Source organism: Diabrotica undecimpunctata, chromosome 3 (assembly GCF_040954645.1).
Source record: "Diabrotica undecimpunctata isolate CICGRU chromosome 3, icDiaUnde3, whole genome shotgun sequence".
Taxonomy (NCBI): Eukaryota; Metazoa; Arthropoda; class Insecta; order Coleoptera; family Chrysomelidae; genus Diabrotica; species Diabrotica undecimpunctata.
In genome coordinates this window covers 125,072,088-125,098,024 of record NC_092805.1, presented here as the reverse complement: position 1 = coordinate 125,098,024, position 25,937 = coordinate 125,072,088, and the positions used below count along the sequence as shown (strand labels likewise).

General features: G+C 32.6%; 1 protein-coding gene across 1 annotated transcript in view; it reads right to left on the bottom strand.

Moving 5' to 3' along the window:
* The window catches only part of LOC140436162 (nose resistant to fluoxetine protein 6-like), a 73,053-nt gene extending 52,126 nt beyond the window's left edge, over positions 1–20,927 (bottom strand). Inside the window, exons 1-2 of the mRNA XM_072524869.1 lie at positions 20,552–20,927; positions 7,705–7,877 (exon numbers count right to left, since the gene is read on the bottom strand). Of these exons, the coding sequence (XP_072380970.1) occupies positions 7,705–7,877; positions 20,552–20,747 (369 nt within the window). The 5' untranslated portion in view covers positions 20,748–20,927. The remainder of the gene's footprint in view (positions 1–7,704; positions 7,878–20,551) is intronic.
* Between the last annotated feature and the right edge of the window lie 5,010 nt (positions 20,928–25,937).

Here is a 25,937-nt window from a genome sequence, read left to right as displayed (position 1 = left end):
CTAATAAAACATGGTGCAACGAACATCTATCTATAAATCCTAAGAAAACAGAGATGGTCCTCTTTACCAGAAAAAGAAGAATCACGGGCTTAATACCCCCAAGGATTCTAAACTACACTCTAAATTTTTCTGACGAGGTGAAGTACCTTGGTATTACCCTTGACAAGACATTAACATGCAACTCACGCTTAGATGGTAGAGCTAAAAGAGTATAATATTGCCTATGAGCAGTGTCGACGAACAGTCGGACGCACCTGGGACCTTACGCCCAGGGTGATCGCCTGGGTCTACACTGCTATCATTAGGTCAATGCTATCTTACGGAGCTATTGCTTGGGTACCAAAAGTGCTACAGGCAACAGCGATTAACAACCTAAACCATATTCAGCGGATGGCTTGCATAAATATAAGAGGTGCCATGAAAACAACACCAACTGCTGCAATGGAGTTGATCATTGGCATCACGCCTCTAGATATATATGGCAAAGAGGTGGCGCTAGTGACAATGATGCGACTGCGCTCAGCTGGTGCAAACCTTGATGTAGAAATGGGACAATTGAGAACTCGTTTCTGGCGGGGAGAGCTGGACGCGCTACCCCTGCTACAGGCAGGCTGCGACTCAATTGAACCAAAGTTTGTCTTTAACAAACCCTACAAAATCGAAAAAATACAGTATAGGAAGACAAACGTGGCAAATGTCTATTACATATACACCGATAGCTTCAAAATGAAAGTAGGCTCTGGATGCGGGATATACTATAGATGAACCTAAGAATAAAGTGGGGTATGGGCAAAAATGCCAGCGTAGTTCAGACAGAACTGACTGGTATCTCCAAAGCCGCAAAAGAGATAACCCAAAAAGGTATAGCAGGGAAAACTATAATGATCTGCACAGATAGCAGACAAGCGCTACTAACCTTGAATAGATCACGTGTCACATCAGAGTTAGTAATGGAGTGTCACGAGTCAAAAACTCAAGCTTCGATGGTAATATCATTATCCTAAGGTGGGTTAAAGGACACAATAGGAATAAAGGTAACCGCATTGCTGACAATTATCTAGGAAGGCGGCAGGCCTAAGACTCTTAGGACCTGGGGATCTTTTTGGTTGGTTAACTACAACAATCTCGGAAATCGTCAAATGTCACACCCATACGCAAATCGTAAAAAGATGGGAAGAAGGGCAAGGATGTAAACTTGCCAGGGTAACACTAAGTAACCTTAAAGAGTCAACATTAAAGAAGTACTTGGGGATAACCAGGAAAAACCTACGTTTACCAGTTGGTTTTTTAACTGGGCATTGTTAACTAAGCAAACACCTCCATACACTTTGGCTAGTAGACACACCTCGATGTAGAAAGTTTGAACGAGAAGACGAACCTGTAGAGCATGTCCTATGTGAATGCGCGGAGTTATCGTTAATACGATCGGCGTAGTACGTTAGTACGCGTTCGGCGAGTCCTAACCCACACCTGGCTACATAAAAGAGATGTCTCCTGGTAATTTGTCCACCTTCCTAGAAATGGCAGGATGGACAATAAGCTAAGGGTGACAGCTCCCAGGGAGGATGTAGAATGGGTCAATTCTGGTCTAAGTGCTGTGAAACTTAACTCGCCCTCCCTAGTCTACAGATACAGATACAGAATCTCTCTTCCTGTTGATGTAAAACAATCTCTAATTTTTCTTAAAAAGTCTTCCAGAACACCTCGATTATATGGCCTACCCAAAATTCACAAACCCGATATTTCTCTATGTCCGATTGTCAGTACATGCAACTGCCCTACACAACCATTGGCCAAATATTTGGCCAAAAATTCTTTTCAGTTAATCGAACTTCTTAAACTTTATCCAGGCAAGGTGGGTCCAACGGGCCCGAGACGCCAATTTTTTTATCATAAACTGATAAAAAAATGTTATTGAATTTGATGCATCACTGAATTTGTTTAGAAGTATGTTTCCTTCAAGATAGTCATGAGCTATTCAAAATATTCATTATCATTTTTAAAATTATTGCGTCGAAAGTATTTTGCCACGTAAAGGGGCAACAAGGGTCCGTCGGACCCTATTTGTATTTATACCTAAAGTCTAAATCTAAGTTAATCTGGCAGTCAGGTAATATTTTTGTGGATTATCTAAATGACTTATCATTCTGGAAATCCAATTATAAAGTCTAAACATGTAAACGTAAACATCTCTTTAATGTGAACATCAAAGAGATGCTTACAGTAGGTGTTATATCTATTCTAAATGAATTTTGAAGACTGATAATTAGACTTCGGCAAATATGCATATTGCATATTTTGCATATTGTGCATATTTTATGCAAATATTTCATATTTTGGCATATTTGTATAAAAGTTTGCATAAAGTGCATAAAAGTTCAGATTTTTATACTGTATTTGAAAATTTTTAAACATACCAATTTATTTCAATTCTTGTATAAAATTTTGTAGTCATTTTAATCAAGAAATGATCTAAGTACGTAATCTCTACAGGTACAAAACATTTACAATTTCAAAGAAGATCAATTTAAGTAGCCCTCAACATTCTTAGAAAGTCTCGTTCACTGAGGCATTCAGTTATTGGATAATCGCTAAGGGTTCGCTCATTTTATGATCTAATCTCCAAATCTATCTACAATTTATTGTATCTTAACAGCAGGTAAACGGCTAATAGTTTTGTTCCTAATTTAGGGATTTTCCAAAATCTCCCAGTGTATTGAATTAGATACCTACACATTTCTAATTTGATGCTCAGATTTGTAAATCATTTTTGTTTTGATATTCAAAGCGTAAACACTCGTTGTGCGTAACAAAAAGGAAGATTGTGATTTTATAATGCCTAAAACAACCAGTGCTTCAACTTGGATTAAAGCTTATAAAGAGCTGTCTATGGATATGGGAAAAATCTACTGTTCAGTCTGGCAAAATTGTAAGTATCTAATATTTTCTATTAAATATCTAATATTTCATACATACAGGGTGTTTCCAAATGACACTTACAACGTTTGACTGTAGCTACTTCTCGAAAAATAGAACAAAACGATATAGTTAATGAGGGGTCAAACTTATTTACTTTTCGAGATACAGGGTGTTAAAATTAAAAAAAATTAAATTCTTTTAGTTAATAACTTTAAAACCAATAAACGTATTTACTTGAAATTTAGTACTCGTAGGTTGTTTTTAAATGAAAAATAGCTTCCTTTAGTGACAAAAAATTGTCCATGGTACAATACAATGGTGTGTATTTAGAAAAATTTTTCACCTTTACTTTTTTTTATGAAGTCAGCTATTCTAAAACACAATTATTTTTATTGTAATTGAATTAACAAAAAAAAAAACTTTTGTTGAATTTTAAAATAAGTTAAATGATGTACTAATGGTTAGTAACAAAAACTAATTTGTGGATTAATACTGCATTTAAAACACTTAGCGAGTGTTTTTTTTTTCTAAACCAGTTATTTGATTAACCAAAAACACCTTGTATATTTTTATATTTTAAAGGTTGGGTTAAAATAAAGGTTTTTATTTTTATTTATAGATAGCATGTGAGAAGAAATTTCAGATAGACCAACATGTGAGAACTGCTTCACACATTGCAAAGAAAGGAAAAATAGGAGGAAAACATCAAACTTCAATGGCTAAATGTTTCCAATCTACTTCAAAAAAATTAGATGAGCAAGAAACTTTTAATGAAGACTTGTGTCGCGCATTAGTGTCTGCAAACATACCGCTTTCAAAATGAGCAAATGTAAATTTTAGTTCGTTTCTAAAAAAATATTGCAAACTTAATGTTCCAAGTGATCGGTCTCTAAGAAGAAATAATGTGAACGGGCTATACTCGTCGGTGTTAATTAATATTAAGGAAGAAATTGCAGATAATTATTTTTACATATCTGTAGACGAAACCACTGATTCCTCAGGAAAGTATATTGCTCATTTATTGATTGGTGTTCTTAAAGAAGATACCTTACCAAAATCTCATCTTATTTCATGCCAGCAACTTGAGAAAACAAATGCTTTAACAATTTCGCGTTTTATACAAGAAACATTAGCAACTTTTTTTCTTCCGACAACTATTCCTTCTAATAAATTACTGCTTATTTTATCGGATGCTGCTCCTTATATGGTGAAAGCAGGACAAAATTTAAAAATATTTTTCCCAGATTTAATACATGTTACTTGTGTAGCGCATGGATTAAACAGAGTTGCAGAGGAAATACGAAAAAAGTTTCCTCTTGTAAATACCATGATATCCAGTGTCAAAAAAGTATTTCTTAAATCTCCTATAAGAATTCAACTTTATAAAGAAATGCTTTGTTCGAAAGTACAGCATTAATAAAAGAATTTGCGTCATGTTGTCGGAACGTTAGAGGTAATATTGGAAAAGATATTTTAAAAAAATTTGAAGCTACTATGGAAAAAAATAAAGGTTACCATATTCTTTCTGAAGTAGTCAGTGTTCTAGCTGGAAATATTTCGGAAACAATTAATTTAGAACCAAATGTTTTGGTTAGTTTGAAAAATGCTCCCGTTACATCAGTTGATGTTGAACGAAGTTTTTCCATATATAAATATATGTACTCAGACAGAAGCCACAAGTTTTTGTTAGAAAATTTTGAACACCACTTGGTCATTTATTGTTACCATAATTCTAAATAAGTTTATTCATACTTAAAAATGATGGAGTTACTTAAAATAAATGTAAATCTTAATGAATAGTAGGAAATATTTAGTTATGTACACTTTTTTTTTAAATAAAATTGTTACTATTTTACGATTTTTTTATTTATTTGTATGCATATTTTGTAAAATATTTGCATATTTTCGGGTAAACACGTGCATATTTATGCGCATATTTTCTACATTTTTATTTGCATATTTGCCGAAGTCTACTGATAATCATTGTTGGAATGCAATAATACTGTTAGGTAGGTACCTATACATATTTTGAAATAAATAATACATCTGCTATCAGTCGCTTGATATCGATGTTAGTGTCGACAACTAAGCTTCTAAAATTATATTGAATTACAGTAAAAGTAGGTAGTGCGAATAAAATGTCCCTAAAACCATTATAAGCTGCAGAACTGCAGGATATTGCTAATAATTTATGGGATTCCGATGATGAAGAATCTCCTGAAGTAGGTGGCATTAAAAGTGACCCTGAAATTGAAGATCATCTATCGAAAGCAAGTAAAGAGGATGATCAGCAAATAATATTGAGTGATAATGAAGAATAATGTGTAGCTACAAGTTCTCAGATTTCAGAGTGTGTAATTTTTAAAACTAAGGATGCAATTAACTGGAAGAGTTAACCACAACCGACAGGACGTATGCGATCCTGCGACATAATAAAAAGCAAAGTGCACAAAGTAATGTTAACACCTGGTCAAAGTGTAGATGATCCTGTTGATTCCTTTTGTTTGTTTGTGGACGAAAAAATTGTGAACGAAATAATGATGTGTACAAATAAAGAAGCCGACACAGTCCTGGGGATAGACAACTGGAAATATTGAGACTTTACAGAGCTATATGCCTTTATTGGACTACTATTAACTGCAGGAAACCTGAGTGCCAACATTCATAATGTAGATATATTTTAGTAAGTTTTATGGACCTACTACGTTTAAAGCTACCATGCGGTTAAAACGATTCAACAAGTTCCTAAGATTTGTTCGATTTGACGATAAGAACAGGAGGTCTGAAAGAGAAAGAAAAAACATAACGGTAGATGAGCAAATTGTTCCGTATCGAGGTAGGTGTCCTTTCGAGCAGTATATGCTTTCAAAGCCAGATAAGTATGGCATAAAAATATAGTGGGCCTGTGACTTGGAAACATATTACTCTTTATGTGGAATACCATATAATAGAAAAAACAGAAATACAGTAGCCAAAGGTCTTGCATCTCAAGTAATAAAGCAACTCGTTGAGCCTTATTATAATTCCAAAAGGAATGTGACTTGCGATAACTATTTCCCTGATTTTGTTCTTGCACATAAATTTGGCAAATTCATTAACTCTTGTGAGTACAGTGAAAAAAAAAAGATACGTTCATCGGTAATTTCTACAAAACAAGAACCGTTTAGAGAAATCTCTAATTTTCGGATTCACTCCAAAAGCATCTCTTGTTTCTTACATTCCGAAAAAACAAATAAGTATCCTATATCTGTCTACCATGAATCGCACTGCTTACTGTGCTTACTATGAAGATGTTGACAAAAAACCAGATATGATACTCTACTATAATAGTACAAAAAATGGTGTCGATACACTAGACCAAATGATTCTAAATATATGTGCAAAACACGAACTAACCGTTGGCCTTTTGCATTTTTTATGAATAATTTAGACGTGGCTGTGGTAGCCTCATTTATTACTTGGACAAATTTACATCCAAAATAAACCGAAAACATAAATAAAAAGCGAAGATTGTTTCTTATAACGATAGCAGAACAACTAGTATTGCCTCAAATTTTGAGATAAAAATCAAGGGGACTACAATGAAAAACAAAACAGTGTATTCAAAATGCTTACAGGAAGTTAAAGCACAATATAAAAAGCAAAAACTAGAAAAACCTACAGTTTTAACAAGGAAAAGATGTCACATGTCCCTAACAAAAATGGACAGAAAACAAAAACAAATTTGTGAAATATGCAATAGAAATTGTGTTTAACGATCATTGTATAATTAAAAAAGTTTGTATTGCAATAAAGAAAACTAAATGGCCAATCTATGGTTTTTTATGTTTATTGTTTTTTAACCTAATACTTAATAATAATTTAATTTGTCAAATTAATTTGCTACTCTAATTGTGAATAAGCTAATCTTGTGGCTTAGTCCCAACTAAAATAGTAAATTGATATGACAAAGTATTAATTTGTAAAAGTAAACTAAGAATATTCTTCTGACTTATGCGTTTGATTAATTTTGTGAGTGATTGTTTTTATCGGTATTTTATACATGAGCTGCTAATTACCATAATCTTTTCTCAAAAGGGTTTTCACACAATAATCAAAGGCAACAACACCGTAATCTTTTTCCAGGGTATGCGTAAACATCAACAACTCTTTTCAAATAAAATGGTCTGGTAGATTTACAAAAGTTTTTAACTAAGTTTAAATTAACTAAGACTTTATTTGGCTCCAAATGTTTACTACTTATAAATAAATATTTTTTCTACAAAAGTTTTCTTGCATATCATTATTTTGTGCAAATCCTTCAGGTAGATCGCACCCTCGAGGTAGACCGCATACTATAGTAGCACCTTTTTTTAATCTAGCCAATTTAAATTTAACTTTAATAAAAAATCAAAAAAGAATATTAGAAATATATGGATAGTATATTCGAGAACAGTGGTGGGTCCAAAGGACCCGAGTTGTCCGGTTAGGTAAGTAAAATGTGTTGCCGGATAAGGGAAAAAGTACCCTATCTCACCGTTAGACATTCTAGTAAGTTTTGATATTGTTTTACTCTTTACAAACATTCCTATAGACGCAACTCTAAACATTATGAAAACTAAATACAGTATCCAGCAATACCACTTAATCTCATTAAACATTGTATGTCCAACACTTATTTCACCTTCCAAAATCAATTCTACAGACAAATAAGTGGTGCCCCAATGGATCCGTCCGAGAGCGTACGTTTTGCGTCCATAGATTAAAAGGTGTAAGTAGAAAAGTTTTACAGGATATTTTACCTACCTGATTTACTTCTGATGTAAAATTTATATAATTATATGTAATATCTGCAATACAGTATTTTCCTTTGATATGATCTTCCTTTGATTGTAATTGGATACATTCTTCATAATGACCTGAGTCCCCATAGTCGTATGAAGATTTACTCATTGCGATTCTTGATGTCGCCTCTATCACTGAAAGAAAAAAATAAATTATTACATTAAAATACAAATACATTTTAACAAGTTAACTTCAAGCATCAGCGAGATCATAACATCCGACGATGGATATATTATATATATCCATCGTCGGATGTTAGCTTCACTTAGATGACAATGTGTCCATTCATTTCTGTTTGTTGTATTTAACAGCCATTTGTGACCAGCCATTCTCATTATGTCATCAGTCTCTCTGCTTTGAGATCTGCCTCTACTTACCTTATTTGCTCTAGAACGCCATTAAACAATTCGCTTGTCTTCCAATCTTTTTATGTGTCCTGCCCAGTTCAATTGTAACAAGACAATCTGTTTGATCGTCTTCTTATTTCTTCATTAGATTTGCGATCGCTGAGCTTAATGTTGAGCATTCTCTGTTCTATAGGAGTCTGTGTCACTAAAAGTTTGTGGACTATGATATTTTTAGTAGGTCATGTTTCAGTTTAATATGTCAGAACCGGTAATACATGCTGGCTGAAAGTAGGTTTGATTTAAATACTGTTTGTAATCTTCCAAATGCTGTCCAAGCTAAGTAATATATTTTGCTTAAATCAGCGTTAAGGTTAAGCTTTGATAGATTGATTTTTGTTTTAAGTATATATACAGCTTAATCTTTTCTATATTATTATTGCCCAGAGTTATATCCTCATTTATATCTATAGATTCGTTTGTTAGGTATTTAGTTTTTGCTGCGTTTATTTTTAATTACTTATTTTTTTCGTATTTAGGTCCAAGAGCATTTCCTGCAATTATTATTCTCTATATTTTCTATTATTGTCATATCATTGGCAAATCTCAGATGGTTTAAGTTTTCGGCATCTATCGTCACTCTTTTATTTGCTCATTCTAAATTCTAAACCTATCTTCTAGAGCTAAGGTAAATAGCTTGGGTGAGATAGAATCTCCTTGTTCAAGCGGGCACATAAATTTCCAACGCCCTGTACATCGATTTGTAAATATTTGTTATAAGTAGTTTTAAGCATTGGGTTTATCCATAATGAGTTTTACCCTGAAGGACTGAAAAACATTAGTAAATACTTTAAAGTGAATAGACAATTATTTCCCGGTATTTGTAGATATAATATTTTAAAAGCCTTTGTTTTTGTTTCGCTGGAAAGGCCAAAAGCCGCCAGGTACCTAGTTATTATATTTAGAAAGTAAGTCACAAAAAACCGTTATCATTTTCAAAGAAATTTTAATATCAATTAAGAGGCGGGATATAGAAATTTTCTGATTGGTTAGCGAGTTTTTAATGGGAAAAGAGAGTGAATGTTTTGAAAGTTTGGAGTAAAAAAAAATTATGTGATGGTCATCGGAGAGAAGCAGTGGAAGTTTTGTGTAGTCAATTTAGAAGCAAGTGCCAGTAATTAAATAATTAAAATGATTGGCTGAAAGGTAGAACGAGACATAGATCCAAGCTGAGAAGTCGAATACCTCCTGAATTCTATAAAGTCCAAGTGAAAGATTGTTAGTATATGAAAGAGAGGAGAGAATTTTGGAGTTTGTTGAACGAGTACTGGTAAAAGAGGCCTGCTTGTGTTTTTGGAGAAAGAGTTTGGCTGGTATGCTGACAGGTGGACACTTAGAACTGAGAAGGTTTTGATTGGTAGCATAACATAATCAACAAGGGGGAGCTGTTTTGGCCGAAAGCAGATATCGTCCTATGTAAATTAAAAGGTCAGTCAATAATTTTTTGTGACAGAATTTTTTTGTATGTTTTAAACAAAAGACTCTATACCATCGAAAGATCAAAAATTATCGCTATTTTAAGATACCATAAATTTTATAATAGTTTTTTTTTAATTTAATTAAAGTTTTCTGATTCACATTGCAAATATCATAAAGTTTTTTTAACGTCAAAGGAGAATTATTAATATTGCTTAATAAATTTAAAAAGTTTCTTTTTTTAATATTCAAAATTTAATTTTTTTAAGTACAAAATCATATGAACAAAGATTCCAATATTTCAAAATTTTCATAATATTTCTTTTGATAATAAAAGATATTTGTATTTCTTTATTTATGTTATTTCTATTTATTTCCTTTTCCTATTTTATCCCGATAAGGAACAACTAAGAGATACTGGAAGCCACGAGAAAAGATAAGTATAACCTAAGCTGATTTATTTTTTTGTATAATAAAATGGCACCCTGAGATTGTTTTTTATGTATGATTTATGATTTGCGATACTTAGATAATTAATTAAATAATTAATTGAAGTAATTAAATAAATAAAAAGATAATATTAAAGTAAGAAAAAGCAGATCACAATATATATTGAAGTCCATTCTCATAGATAACTCCTATCCGGCATCCTTCATCAATAAATTTCTATATTCCAAAAGCTATGGACAGTCCATTACGGAAACACCCAACGGGCTAACATTAGCGTCCATATCTAACAAACATCCCACAAATCACTAACAAGCTTAACAAACTTTTCAAAAACTTACCTGTCAAAATAGCCTTAAAAAATACCAGAACCTTAGGTAAGTTATTTTATAAGACAAAAACTCTATTGACTTCTCTTGAACAAACTAATGTCGTCTATCATGTACCCTGTGCAGAGTGCAACTCCTGCTACATTGGCCAGACCAGCAGCTCTCTTTAAGGTCGACTAACATTCCACAAAAGCGACATTAGGATTTTTAAACCCTCTTGTACCCTTGCACAGCATGCCATTCCAACCAAACACAGTATCGACTTCACGAATACCAAAATACTGTGCAAACAAAAAAATTATCATAAGCGATCCATCCTTGAAATGTGTCCAATTCTAAAACATCCATTGTCCCTAAATAAGAGAACCGACATCGACAACTTGAGCCAGATATATCACTCCCTCATTATACAAAACAAATAAAAAAAACCCCTTACAAGACAGTAACTTCATTCCCATTCTTCTTTCCATTTTTTTTGTTCGGTTGTTTTTTAAAGAAAAAGGGATAAATGAATCCTTTTTTAAAAAAGGTCTGTCCCCGTTTTGCCCGCCAATTCCCTCAAGAATCGTACCTGCTTGCTAAATTCCAGAGAAACACTTGTACGACAATAAGCCACATGTGAAAATTATGACATCCTAGAGCTGATAGAAAACAATCGAAAAGATTAGTGTGGTTTGACCCTCGAAAGAGCTTAAACCAACATTCAAACGAAGCCATCGGTTAAAATCAAATGAACTAGTGTTCTTACAGTTTTTTCTTGTATTTTTTTGTTTCGTTTCTCTCGTTTAGTTGTTAATCTTTGATGTTAAGTTATCGTAGAGTTTTTAAAACATCTAAAAACCATACAAATTGTTTTTGTAAGTATGAACCCTTTTGGTTGTTTACTTATATTCTAAAAACTGATGATGCTTTTAAAAATAAAAGCGAAACGTATTCGAATAAATCAATAAAGTAGTTGACGACTTTTATTTGCCAATTATTGACCGATAAAACCTCTGCTATTCAATCATTGAATATATTTTAAATATATATATATATATATATATATATATATATATATATATATATAATTATTTATATAAACATACTAAGCCGTTCTTAGAATTTTTTTACTAGTCATAGTTTTAATTGCAACACTTTGTAGTTTAATATAAATATTTACAAACAAGTTTAAATATTTTATAAATGTACTTCTAATTATATCTAATTATAAAAGAATTAAACCAAGATTTTATGAAATAAAAGTTATTTGAGAATAATGAATTTTTTATCGTTAATTTTTAGTCATTTTGTATGTGGATACTACGTATATAACCATTATTCAGCAACTTAAATGTTTGCATTGTCATCCCCAGTCAATGAAAGAAAAAAGATGAAAAAATCAAAAATGCAAAAAAATTCTTTAAAATGAGATTTTGCAAAGTTATTTTTGTTAATTTTTTGCTTAACTATTTCAGAAATAACGTCAAAAGTTGATTTTTTTAAAAAATGTAATAACTTCTCTAAAAATGCACAAAAAATTTTGATTTTGCTTAAGAATAAGAACAATTTCACAAATATTAAGCTTTAAAAATTTCATATAGTTTCACTCAAAAGACATTGCAAAATTGAAATTGTTTATCCCGAACAGTTTTTATCTACAATGTTATTATGCATTAACGATTGGGCCTACATGAATATTGAAAACACCAGATTAAAAAAAGGCTTACTCTTATCAAACTAAATTATATACCGAATAAAAAGTGTATGCTAAATATTGTAAAATAGGTTTGCAAAAGTACTGTTATTTTAAGTGTATTAACAATTAAAATATTCAGAAGCGATAAAATGTATATAAATTTGTTTGTATTAATTATGTGGGCATTTTTACACGCATTCCAAAAAAGACACAATGTTCTACGACCTTTAAGACCAGAGTCAGCCCTTTTTCAACGGAACTTTGTTTATAAACAATAAGCAATTTAAAAAGAACCATTTGAAAGATTAAAAGTACAAATTTACATAAAAAAAAAATTAAAAACGATTCCTTTAGAACTGAGCCATCCAGCGCCACATATTAGGGGTTTAAAATCGAAACTATTTTAGTATTTTAAAAACTGAATTTCATAAATTCAAATTTCTAAAAGTCGCAATATGTTCCATATTAATGAACGAAAATTGATGTTTTTTTTTAATTTGGGGTATCTCGTGACATAGATCAAAAAAATGCTTTAGTTAATTTGTTAATTGTTTATTCAACCGAGTAATTTGTTTAAACAATTTAGAATAAATATTTATTTTGCAAAATTTTACTTTTCTGTAATTAATATTAACAAAAGGTTATTAAATAATAAGCAACTTACATATTTATATATTTATGTAAAAACAAGTGTTTAAAAAAAATTACAGTTATATTTACCTATACCAAATATTATCGAGATTTTTTACTTTGTAAAATGATTTCTCTAATAATTAAACCAAATTGCAAAGTGCGAAATCTGTACGTTTACTTTTTTTTTGTTAAAATGACCGTCACTTTAAAAACTTTGATTACCTGTAACTTTGCTAGAAATATGCTAGAGACTCTATTAGGTTTCTCTATATATTAACCGATAAATAAGAAAATAATTGGTAATAAAATATATCTAAAATAAAAATAAATAATTGTTATTAATCATAACCCACATAATCCATAATAAGAATATATACGATGATGCTACTTTTCACGTAAAAATAAATGATGATCTGGAAACTATGAAAATAGACCTTGGCAAAGGTATGAGAGTATAAGTTATTTACTTTGAAAATGTCTTCAAAAAACTAAATTGGGCCGAAAAGGGATTAAAAATAGATGGAGTATATCTTAACCTTTTGACTTAACCTAACCCATGAATTAAAATCAATGCTAAGATTTAAATCACAAATCGAATCAAATAGGATTAAAAATGAATCTCGACAAAACAAAGATATTAAGCAACGGCCTAGAAAACATCACGATAGATAACACCAATATAGAAAAGGTAAAACAATATATATATATATATATATATATATATATATATATATATATATATATATATATATATATATATATATATATATATATATATATCCAGGACATGCAATTAAAAACCAAAAGGAAAATCAAACCCTAGAAATTAAAAGAAGGACACAATTGTCATGGGCTTTAACTGGCAAGATAGATGGAAAATATTGGCAAATACTTCCAATAATCATTATTACAAGATCTATCCTACGTTACCATCCCTAACAAAATTACCACACATATTCCATTATAATATATCTAAACGATCAGCAGCAACTATCACAAGATTAAAAACGAGTCATGGTGCTGTTCCTGCTCACCTGGCTAGATTAAACATTATAGAATCAGGAAAGTGTTTATGCGATAATATTTCCCAGTGTGATGTTAATCACATTCTGTTTGGATGTATTAAAAATAAAGCACATCTACATTGTATGAAAACCTGGTTAAAAGTAATGTGCAACTTCCAGTAAACATAACCCACCTACTGTCATTGAATTAGAAATCTATATACGAACTCATATGTAATCACTTATATGCATCCGGATATATAATATAAATTTAGTACAATCAAGTTTTTAATTGGTAAACATAACATAAATCATTTAAAAATCTGTGGCAAAAGGACTAGTTTCCATGCCAAACACACTATCATCATCATGATCATCATTGTCATGGGCTGCTTTTGGTAAGTTGAGCTTCATTTTAAAAGACAGAAAAATTCCAATACACTTAAAACGAAAAACCTATGACACTTGTATACTACCAGTTGCAACTTGTGGATTGGAAACTATGGCAATAAAAAAAAAATAGCAGAACAATTAAGAGTTACTTAACGGGCCATGGAGAGGATCACGTTAAATATAAGCCACACAGACAAAATTCCTAACACTGAAATACGTCGAAGGATTAAAGTAACCGACATAATGAAAAAAATGGCGACATTGAGATGGCAATGGGTAGCACATGTAGCAAGACAAGACACCAACAGATGGTCTCATAAAGTGACATTCTGGAGACCTCGAGAAACAAAAAGCAGCGTGGGAAGACCCAAAAAGAGATGGATAGACGATATAACAGCTGTAGCTGGAAAGCAATGGATGAGAATTGCAAAAGATAGAAAAGCGTGGAAGCAATTTGAGAAGGCCTATGTCCAACAATGGATAAATGAAGGCTGAAGAAGAAGAAGAAAAAGAATCATAACTCACACCGAACTTTCTGCAGAAACCATTAGACTAAACCAATTCACTTGTGATTGTGATTGTGTAATTTAGTGATTTGATGAAGCAAAACTTATATAACGCCGATGTGTGCCTCCGTCCTAGGGGCGGTTGTCACCCCTTATAAGGAGTGGAAATACTTTTCCTTAAAATAATCACAGGAACTGGTAGAGGATGAACCTCTAAGCAACTTTTGATGTATAGAATTTTTTCAGAAATTTAATACTGCTTTTTATGGTTGAGAAAACAGTGAACTTTCATTAGACAAAGTCACATTTTTTAACGGTTTATCATGAATAACTCAAAAAATTGTCAGTAAAAGGAGACAATTTTTTTTGAATATTTGGATCAATATTTCCAACAATAAATTGCAAGGAAAGGGTTGACTTTTTGGGGGTAACGATAAAAAGTGGTTTATAGTTCATAAAAAGACTTTTAAAATGAGCATTACAAAAAGTTATGACAACACGTAAAACACGTAAAAAATGGAATCTTCGAATATAAAAAAAGGGCAGTATAATTAACCCAATATACACCAGAATCAAAATTAATGGTTTACCTTCTACATTACATTTTATTTTAGTGGTATTCATTAGATCCAGGAGTTTGACTTTAAAATGCATTCTTTTTAAAAGAAGTTAAATTAAATTATATAAAAACTACAATATACAGTTCATCCCAAACCCTTCTTTCAGTGCGTCATAGTTGATCGAATTCTCTCTAACGCATTAAGCTAAAAGTGACAGAAAAAAACGTAAGTCTGTGATTATTATACATAGAACTTAGAAAATTATGTATCGTTCACGGGTATTTGCATATTAAAGCGAATTCTACTTACGGATATATAATTGGTTGGAGTTTAGAATGCGCTAAATAGATATCCAATCAATGATGCGCATAAATATAATTTGACGCAGATGGTCTCAATAGTGACAGTACTATGACAATGTCAACTGATAAAATGATAATTGTCATTCCAGGTTAGTATTTTTAGACATTTTACAGTGAAAATTTAATTTTATATTTATTGTCATAAAAATATTTTAAATATGCCGAGATATATCGAGAAAGAACAAAGAGTAGTATTAAAATTATTAAATTATTTTCAATTAGAAGATATTCATATGTATTAAAACGGTTCTTTTTAGAATCACATTTTATTAAAATATAAGATATAATTGATGACAGCCACATATCCCCTGTAATCATTGATTTTAATGAATCAGGTTCTGAATCGGATTGTGGATTGTTTGAAATATAATATTCATTTTTGTTATTCATAAAAAAAGAAGGTAAACTTACATTCGGTATCTTGTTTTTTAACTAAACTCCATTAACACTATTTCATCTGCATACCGAAACTGGTAGATTAACTCAAAAATCGACTGCTTCACTATTTAAACTATTTACATAAACTTACATTCGGTATCTTGTTTTTTAACTAAACTCCATTAACAGTATTTCATCTGCATACCGAAACTGATAGATTAACTCAAAAATCAACTGCTTTACTATTTAAACTCTCCATTGTTTTTTTACCTAAACTTCATAACACTCTTTCATTTGCATACCCAATCTAGTAGAATCACTCACTATTTAAACTATTTTCACGATTTTATGATAAATCTTCACAAAATTAAACTAATGGCTGCCACAGAAACTTTCCGAAAATTACTTATCCGAATATGACTGATTTCAATCGATGCTATTTTATCACAGGAATGTTTGCTTTGATGGATGAATTCTTAAAGTTTTTACTTCACATTTTAAAAAAATAACCTTTTCACATTTAGCCGATTACAATCCTGCAACTGTCAGATTTAACTAAAATGTCATGCAATAATTCTCGACATTCTTAAAATCCTATATGACGTCAAAATTAGTGACGCACTGAAAGAAGGGTTTGGGACAGACTGTATATGTAAAAAATAATACAGTACAAAAATGTAATTATTTTTTCAATCAATATTTTCTTTTTTTTATAAATTTCTGTACCGTACAAAATAATGGAGATACCACCCATTAAATTATATGTCTTAGTGTGAACACCCGAAAGTGTTTTCTCACCTCACGTAAGCGCTTTAAATCTCAATTTTAAAAAATGTAAGGAGAGTTTGGCTTTCTAATGAACTTGTAACCCTTGACATTACCTTTCAAGTGGCTATATATGCATAAATTAAAGCTTAAAAATTAATTGAAGAAAAACCAATGATATTTTTGGTAGATAATTTTGAAGCGGGAAAAATATACGTGTTTTAAAGCTCTTACATATCTTAAGTACGCATAATAGTTTTGTAGACGAATATCTCGGCATTTACAAAAATAATATTGAGTGCTTTCTACTGTTATTATTATAGGAGGTAATTTCTAAGGGGTAAAAAAGTTGCAACCAAAGAAATAATGTTTCATAAGCAAGTAACAAATTTTAATTGATTTAAATACATAAGTTTAGAATTTTAATATGTACAAAAACTATTTTTCATGTTGTAGTCGTCTTTAGGGGTGATTTATAGGTGCTGAAGAGTTTAAACAAAAGAAATATCGTTTCATAAGCGAGGAATATAGTACTAGATAACTAACTATAGTTATCTAAATGGAAATTAAAACATTTTAAATTACAAATAGGCTTTTTTGTAAGTATTTTTGACGTGACAACGTCTTAAATTAGGTTGTGGCTCGGAGTCACTCATGAAAAAGTGTAACGCCCACTCACGTCTGTTACGATGAGTCACCGAACGAGAGAGAGGCCCGCCGGACCGGCGAATGCCTTGCGTCTCTCTCCCACTCAAACATGATCGGTCCGCTGCGCGCGCAGCACTAGAGAATTAGGCGCGTTGAATCGGTGTGTGCTTGTGTCTCTGTCTTTCTCTAGCGTTCTTGGCGTTGGAAAACCGAGAAAGCGTCATAATACAAGTTCACACGTGTGGTTAAAGTATCGTCAGCTGTGTCTGTAGTGAAAATGTGGAGTGCTTAGATTCGTCATTTACAACAACTACAACAATAAAGGTAAATAATTGTACACTAATATTTCATTATCGTAAACTATGATTGATTGATTAATTGTTAGATTGACACAAAAGTTGAGAAACTGAGTTTATAGGTTATGTCATACTATTGACAAATGTTGATAGTGTTAAGTAAATTATTAGTTTAAATCACTCTGCAATCAATCGTAATTCAGTCGATTGAGAAGAAACAGCGCGTTTCAACTGCAAACAACTATTGTGCAATTTAATAATATTCATATCAATAAATATTCTACTGAGAAAAAGACGTTGTCACGTAAAATCTTCGCCCGTAAAACCGACTTTACAGGCAACCGATTTTTTAGATGGGTGTATCGTTGGTCTTTTTTGTATAAAGGAATGCTTTTTAGGAGTTAAAAACTTAAAACCAATGAAACATTAGTTCACAAGCAATAAATAAATTGTTAATAATTTTAATTCATAGGTTAAGCAATTTACATGCTAAAAAATTATTTTTTAATGTTATTCACCTCATAACCGGTGGTTTCTAAGGGTTGATTACTTATATTAAAGTACAAATTATCACTGATTTGGTTTGTTTTTTATGCTTTCACTTACGGGTAGTTTTAACTCCTTTAAAATATAAAGTGTACTTTGACTATATATAACTTTTGCAAAGGAGATTAAGACAAGCTTGCATCCAAATTTTCAGCTGAATCCATACAATCCAACAGAATTAGGAGGTAAGGTCCTATTTTTGGCTCGAGTTACTGGACTACATATAGGTTTGCTTACTATAGGTACATAATATATATTAACGGAAAAACTTTTCAAATATCTGGTTCTTGAGATGTTCTAAGAAAATCTTATTTCTCTGGACTATTCAAGAATGTGATAACAAAACACCAGAATGCACCACAAAGATAAAAGTCAAAAGCTTACAGAATGACACCATAAGATACCTATTCCAAAAAAGAATAGCCGAAAAAAGCAGAAACACGTATATTACAGAAGGTGATGGAGTTAAAGAATGCTGGGCAAAAATTAAGTCTAATATCTTAGCCTAGACCAAAGAAGTTCTTGGTGAAAGAAATATAAATAAAAATAAATCGTTCCCAAGGCGTAGAGCTCCATGGCTTTGTAGAGAAGTGAAGGTAAAATGTATAGAAAAGAAAAAAGCTTACCTGAAATACATGTCAACCACAACACAAGAGGGATACCATAATACACGATTTTTATGGCCTGCAAAAGGAAATATGGCGCTTCATAAGAGGTCAAAGAATGAAGGTAAAGGAACTAATAGAACCAAAACACATAGAAAAGGATACGTGGATTGACTACTTAAAAAAGCTCTATGAAAAATGAGAACAAACGACGCTAGAACTGGAAACAACAAAAATCACCACAAATGAAGAAAATATAATATGTACAGGAAGTTCGGAAAATACTTGAAAACTTTAAGAACAAAGAAGCAGCAGGTAAAGACGGGATACCCAACGAATGACTGAAATATTGTGGAGCAGCAATGAGGGAACAATTAACAACATTAATTAATAAAATTATAAAACACAATAAAATACCGGAAGAATGGAGACCAAGCGAACTAATTCTACTTTTCAAAAAAGGAGATAAAAAACAGCCAGAAAACTACAGGGTATAAACTAAAATACTACTATAAAACCTACAACTAAAATTTTACAAGTGCTAATAAATCAGAGGATACGTTTAGCATATAAACAACAGGGTTTTCGTAGTGGAAGATCGTGTACATATGCAATATTGGTTATTGTTATATCTAGACCAGCATTTCTGTGTCTGATTAACCTAAAGAAAGCGTTTGACAGAGTAAGACTCAGAGACGTAATCCATCTTCTGTTTAATAGAGAAGTTTCCCTAATTATTATAAAAATTATCGACTCATCTACCAAAACAACTAAATGCAAGTCAGAATAGATGGAGAACTTACAGAACCTACAGAAATAGGCAGCCGAATAAAACAATGAGATTCATTGATCCCCATGCTCTTTAATTTGATCATGGATAAAATCATCAAAAGCGTTAACAAAGGAAGATGATACAGAATGGGAAACGAAGAAATCAAAGTACTCTGTTACGCAGATGACGCAATATTGATAGCCCAAGATGAAGATGTCTACAAAGACTGGTCCACAGATTTAACATAAGAGCAAACAAATTTAATATGACAATCTCATCTGAAAAAACTCAAACAATAGTAGTCGGCAAAGAACCAACCAGATGTAAAATAGAAGTTGATGGCATCAATATCAAACAAGTAATGGAAATAAAATACATGGGAATTACACTGTCCAGTTATGAAGACCTGGACAAAGAGTGAGAGATCAAGTACAAAAACAAATAGACTGGCAGGATGCCTTAATAACACTATATGGCGAAACAGATACATTAACACTAAAAAGAAGTCAATAATCTATAAAGCCAATGCAAGAGCAATAATGACATATGCCTCAGAAGCAAGACCCGATACAGCCACAACGCAAAGACTACTGGAAATGGCAGAGATGAGAGTACTGAGAAGAATTACAGGAAATACATCGAAAGAGAAGTGAAGACATTAGAAGAAAATGTAACGTATAGTGTATAAATCAATGGACACAAAATAGAAAAAAAGAATGGAATAACCAAATAAGCCGAATGGAGGAGACCCGTATCTTCAAAATTGCAAGAGATAAGTCACCAATCGGCAAAAGAAGTGTCGGACGACCGCGCAAAAGATGGAGTGACAACCTTTCATAGAGGTATTAATCCGCCGATGAACAAGCAGAATTGCTTATAAAGAGGAAGAAAAAGAAGAAGAATCAAGAAAACTAGATACAAATTTTTTATAAACTTTAGAGAAAGGCCAGGAAGTATAAATTTTAACTAATCTGATAGCTTATAACGTATACAATGTTTAATTTAAACAAAAAATAATTATGGGTTCTGAGTAGACGGTAGAATTTTAATTTAAAAAAATACTTACTCCTTGAGGCCCATGTAGATTCTTCAGTACTATTTAGTCTCTCCATTAGAACTTTCAAATCCTGTTTACATCTTTGAGATATAGTACGACTTTTTTCCAGTACATCACTTATTGTATTTTCAATACTCTTTTCACACAAAACTAACGAAAAAATAATAGTCACTAATATTAATAAAACTTGAATTTGGAACTTCATTATTTCCGTTTACCGTTTCATCCTATTAGATTCTTTAAAGAACTTATCTTTACAGTTACGAATATTTATAAAATTTATGTAAAATTTATGTTATCTATTGGCAAGCAAGTTCAGGGAAGTCTGGTCAAAATGTGACTGACTATCCCACTGTTAGCCATAGACTGATTATACTAATTAAAAACTCGTTTAAAGTTTAACACGATTTTATAGAAAGAGTACCATATAATAATTAGAAACGATAATGATCTGAAAGTTTTTCCTTGTGGTCTATAATAAGCTTTTATTAAATATCTTAGATAAAACTTTTATTCGGCGTTTAAATAGAACTTTTCTTTGACGTATCATATTCCAACGGAACGTGTTTTCAATGTAAAATATTTAAAAAATTCTTATATAAAATATCTTCTTTAATATAAAAAAAATTTTTATATTAAAGACTTAAAAAAAAGATTTTTATAGATAATATTTATATAATATTATAATATGCAAGTCTTCTCCAGCTGGCGCCGTTTCTCACATCCTAATTTGCAGCGTTTTCTGTAGAAGTAATCTTCAATTTTTAAACCTCTGGCAGTCATTGCACCTTCGACATCTTCTCTCCAGGACCATCCTGGTCTACCTTGTTTTCTTCTAATGGGCGGAGTCCATTTTTCTATAATTGTTGGCCATTCAGTTGTAGTCATTCTCTGCTGGTGTTTATACCAGTTTAGTATTTTGGCTTCAAGTGTGTCTATTACGTCTGGATAAATTTTTATTTTTTTTCTAATATCTTCGTTCCTCACCCTATCAAATCTAGTGAGCCGGCAACATCATCTCCAATAATTCATTTCCACGGCCTTAATTTTTGATTTGTTGTTTTGATTTATTTCCTAGAGTTCATTGTTTTATAAATTCTTCTTTTATTTTCTTTAGCTGTCCAGTGGCCTTCTGTTTAGTATAGCTGTCTAGTGGGTGATCTTGCTTGGCCAATCCTAAAAGTATTGCCAATTGGCCAATTCAAATTGAAAGTATTTGAATGTTTCTGTTGATTTTATTGTTTCCATATTTCAGAATATTAACGCTTTCTGCTTTTTCTTCCCAAACCCAGAAAACCCAAACCCAAAAACGCAAACTGGACCAACTTATCTCTCAGCAAAATCCACCGCCCATTTCAAATCAACAACCTTCTACTGTTTTTCACAATTTCTCAGATATTCACATATCTGATTCAGCTACCAAAGCTCTGTCAAAAGGCTTCAATTTCTCTGTCACTCCTCTTTCCATTCCAACTGAGAAAATTATTTGTCAAACCGAAGAAGCCATTTCCCATCTTTCTTCCGACCAAGCCAAAGTTGCCAGACAAGATGTCGCCAGAATTCTCCGTACTTCCAAACCTCCACCTTCAAATATCAGTCTTTCAGAAAGACGTGCCCTCAATGAACTTTGCAACAACCCTGACATCGTCATCCTTGCTGCCGACAAAGGTAATGCCACCGTCATTCTCAACTCTTCTAACTATTTCGACAAAATGTCCGAACTTCTGAATTCCACAGAATACAAACATGTCCCAAATGATCCAACCACATATCTAGAAAAAACGACCAAATCCATTATAAAGAACTCTACTCTACCTCCAGACCTCAAAAAATCTCTTATACCCAGAGAAAAATCATCCCGAATTCCAAAGATATACGGCCTTCCAAAAATCCATAAGCCCAATGTTCCCCTAAGACCCATCGTCAGTGCATACAACTGTCCCACTCAGAAATTGGCAAAACATCTCGCTTCATCCTTACAACCATTAGCCGAAAACGCCCCGTCCTTTGTCAAAAACTCTTTTCATTTTATTGATCTTCTGAAAAACTTTTCTATTTCACCCTCAGACATACTAGTCAGTTTTGACATTGTTTCTTTATTCACCAACATTCCCATCGATGAAACCATTTCCTTCTTGGACTCTAAACATCAAATTCCCCAAGACACATTATCTCTTATAAAACACTGTATGTCTAATACATATTTCACGTTCCAAAATCATTTCTATCGTCAAATCAAAGGTGCCCCAATGGGATCGCCCCTCTCTCCCGTAATAGCAGATATCTACATGAAACATTTTGAAACAGTAGCCTTGTCCTAGTCAAATCTCAAACCCACCTGCTGGTTACGGTACGTTGATGACACCTTTGTCATTTGGCCCCATGGTAAAGACACATTAGATCTCTTCCTCTCCCACCTAAATGGAATACATCCCAGCATTCAATTCAAGATGGAAGTTGAGTCTGAAGCGTCTTTGCCATTCCTTGATGTCCTTATTCAAAAAAATCCACCTCACAGTTTTTCCTATTCCGTGTACCGGAAACCCACTCATACAAACCGCTATCTCAATGCCCAGTCACATCATCACCCCGCCCAACTTAATTCAGTCATCAACACTCTTATTTCCCGTTCCATAAGACTTAGCGACAACAATCACAGGTCATCCGGAATCAATTCAATAAGACAAACACTCCTACAAAATGGCTACCACAAAACCCAAATCAATAGAAGCATTCAAAAACTTCTAAACCCCATTCCATCCAAAAAAGAAACCTTGCCGCCGGATCAACCCAAAATCTTTCTACCTTTCATTAAAGGTGTCACTGACAAGATCAGTAGAACTCTTATCCCTCTTAATATCAAAACCATCTTCACCACTCACTCCAAATTGTCTAATCTCGTCAGATCCGTAAAAGACCAAATCCCCAATGAAGACCATGGTGTCTACGAGATACCTTGTTCCAGTTGCCCACGTACATACGTAGGACAGACAAACCGACGAATCCATAACCGTATTTACGAACATTCTCTATCAGTCAAACATTCCAATACCACTTCAGCCCTAGCCCAACATCATATTCTGACAGGCCACAAAATAGATTTCGAAAAAGCAAAAACCATCGCTCCTATCCGCTCATTAAAAGCGAGAATCATTCGTGAAGCTATCGAAATCGAAAAACGGCCTAACAGCTTGAACACGCGCGATGACGCGAAACGATTGCCGGCAACATGGCGACCCCTGCTTCAGCGACCTCCCGCCCACACCACTCAGGCCACGTCAGTTCAGACCACGTCAGCCCATACCATTCCCGCACATACAGCGAGTATAAAAGCAGCCACACAGGGTAAGACCGGTTGTCACTCGACACTGAGGAGTAGGCAGATTGTGACCTCAGTGCCGAGAGACAGTTCTTGCAATATAGAACACGATACTCGTATGTCCCGAGTGAGGGGAGTAGGCAGATTGAGACCCAGAACTCGAACCGAACCGTATCACTCTTGATAATGGCTCCAAAATGGGTGCCGAAACGTCGAGTTTTAAATTTTCAACGCGGTTCTTCCCGAGAACTCAGTAATTTTCATATATATTATATATATATATATATATATATATATATATATATATATATATATATATGTATACCGTATAACGTATACACGTATGCCTCAAATATTTCATAATGGAATTCGAAAAAATGCAGTGCTGTGTGTGCAAATTTTAGAATCCACAGATTTTAATTTTTCCTTTTACAATAAGCTAGTTTGCAACGCCTTCTTGGCAAAATTGTTGCTACTTTCGTACTAGAACCAGAAGATGATGACGCAAGTTTCGAGATTATCGTTAAGAAGAAAGATAGAACAAGGTGGAGAAAACATTAAGAATTTAATCGTAAGACAACTCTTGCTGATAATATTTTACCTCATTGGCCATTGCCAGAATCAAAAGGTGAAAACTAGTGATAAAGACGATTTGGTAGTTATTTTTTTCACTAAATACATTCTAAAAAAATAGTCCTACGTTTAAAAAGTTTATAGCGCTAAAATCCTATGATACAGCCAGTACAACAACGGCTAGATATATTGAGACCATGGAATTAAAAGTTTTGTTGAAGTTGCTGTGCATATATGGCACTAAGATTAGAGATTAGATGAAATTTTTGCCCCACGCACAAGAAATTAACCTATTTTGAATAATAAATATGGAATATGTACATTCTACAAGAAATACAGAAAAACTCGGTTTTCCGCTGGGAAGTTGCAGTCTGGGAAGGCAAAAATATGTGATAGGAACGTTTAACGAGAATATTATGTATTGTGTGAAGTGCAGAAAAAAATGAGGAAGTAAACAAACAATAATTGTCCATTTTATACTGGACATTTGTATAATTTTATTTTTTCGGCCATTTTAACCCTTGTTTATAAGTTTGTTAATATTTTATATGTAAAAACTTTATGTTTCTTGAAATTGTTTTTCAATATTAATTATCTGTATCTAAAAGGAGCACATTTTTTAATATTTGCATTTTTTTCAAATGTAAATAAAAATTTTGTATTTCTTACTAAATGATTATTAAATAACAGTTGTATTAAATATTTAACCACAATAAAAAATTAACAGAAAATCACAATCATCATCATCATCATATAACGGGGGTCCTACGGCGATTGCCGCTTCCCGCATTTCAGCCTCCATCTTTTCCTATCTCTCGAATCCCCCTCTTCTAAGCCTCTAGATTGCATTGTTTTTGCAATTTATCTTCTCCAGGAATTTGGTGGTCTTCCCCTTTTCCTTCTTTCTGGCGGAACATACATTAAGGCTTTCTTTGGCCACAGCTCCTCCTCCATTCTCATCACGTGACCATACCATTGTAATTGCCTTCCTTGTATTCTATCTGAAACAGTATCTCTAATTCCTGTACGGTTTCGTATTTCCTCATTCCTGATTCTTTCCATTCTCGATACTCGACATGACCTTCTAAGATAATCCATTTCCACAACGTCTACTTTATCTCGTTCATTTTTTGTCATCGTCCAACATTCGGCACCATATGTGGTAATTGCTTCTACAATTGCTCTGTATACGCGAAGTTTGGTATGCATCTTTATTTTATTAGACCACAGTAATGAATTCAGTATTCGGATGCATTTTTTTCCTTGGGTTATTCGGTTTTGTACATCTATCTTAACTGCCATCCGCTGATATGATGCTTCCTAGGTATTTATACTGGTTGCAGCCTTTTATGACTGCGTTTTCAAGCCTCAGATCTGTGGTATTTCCTCCAATTTTTAAATATTCTGTTTTGCTAATGTTTACAGTAAGCCCCCATTTGGCATATTCCTCAAATAATTTTCGATTCATATAATTTATATCTTCCTCATCGGTTGCAACCACCA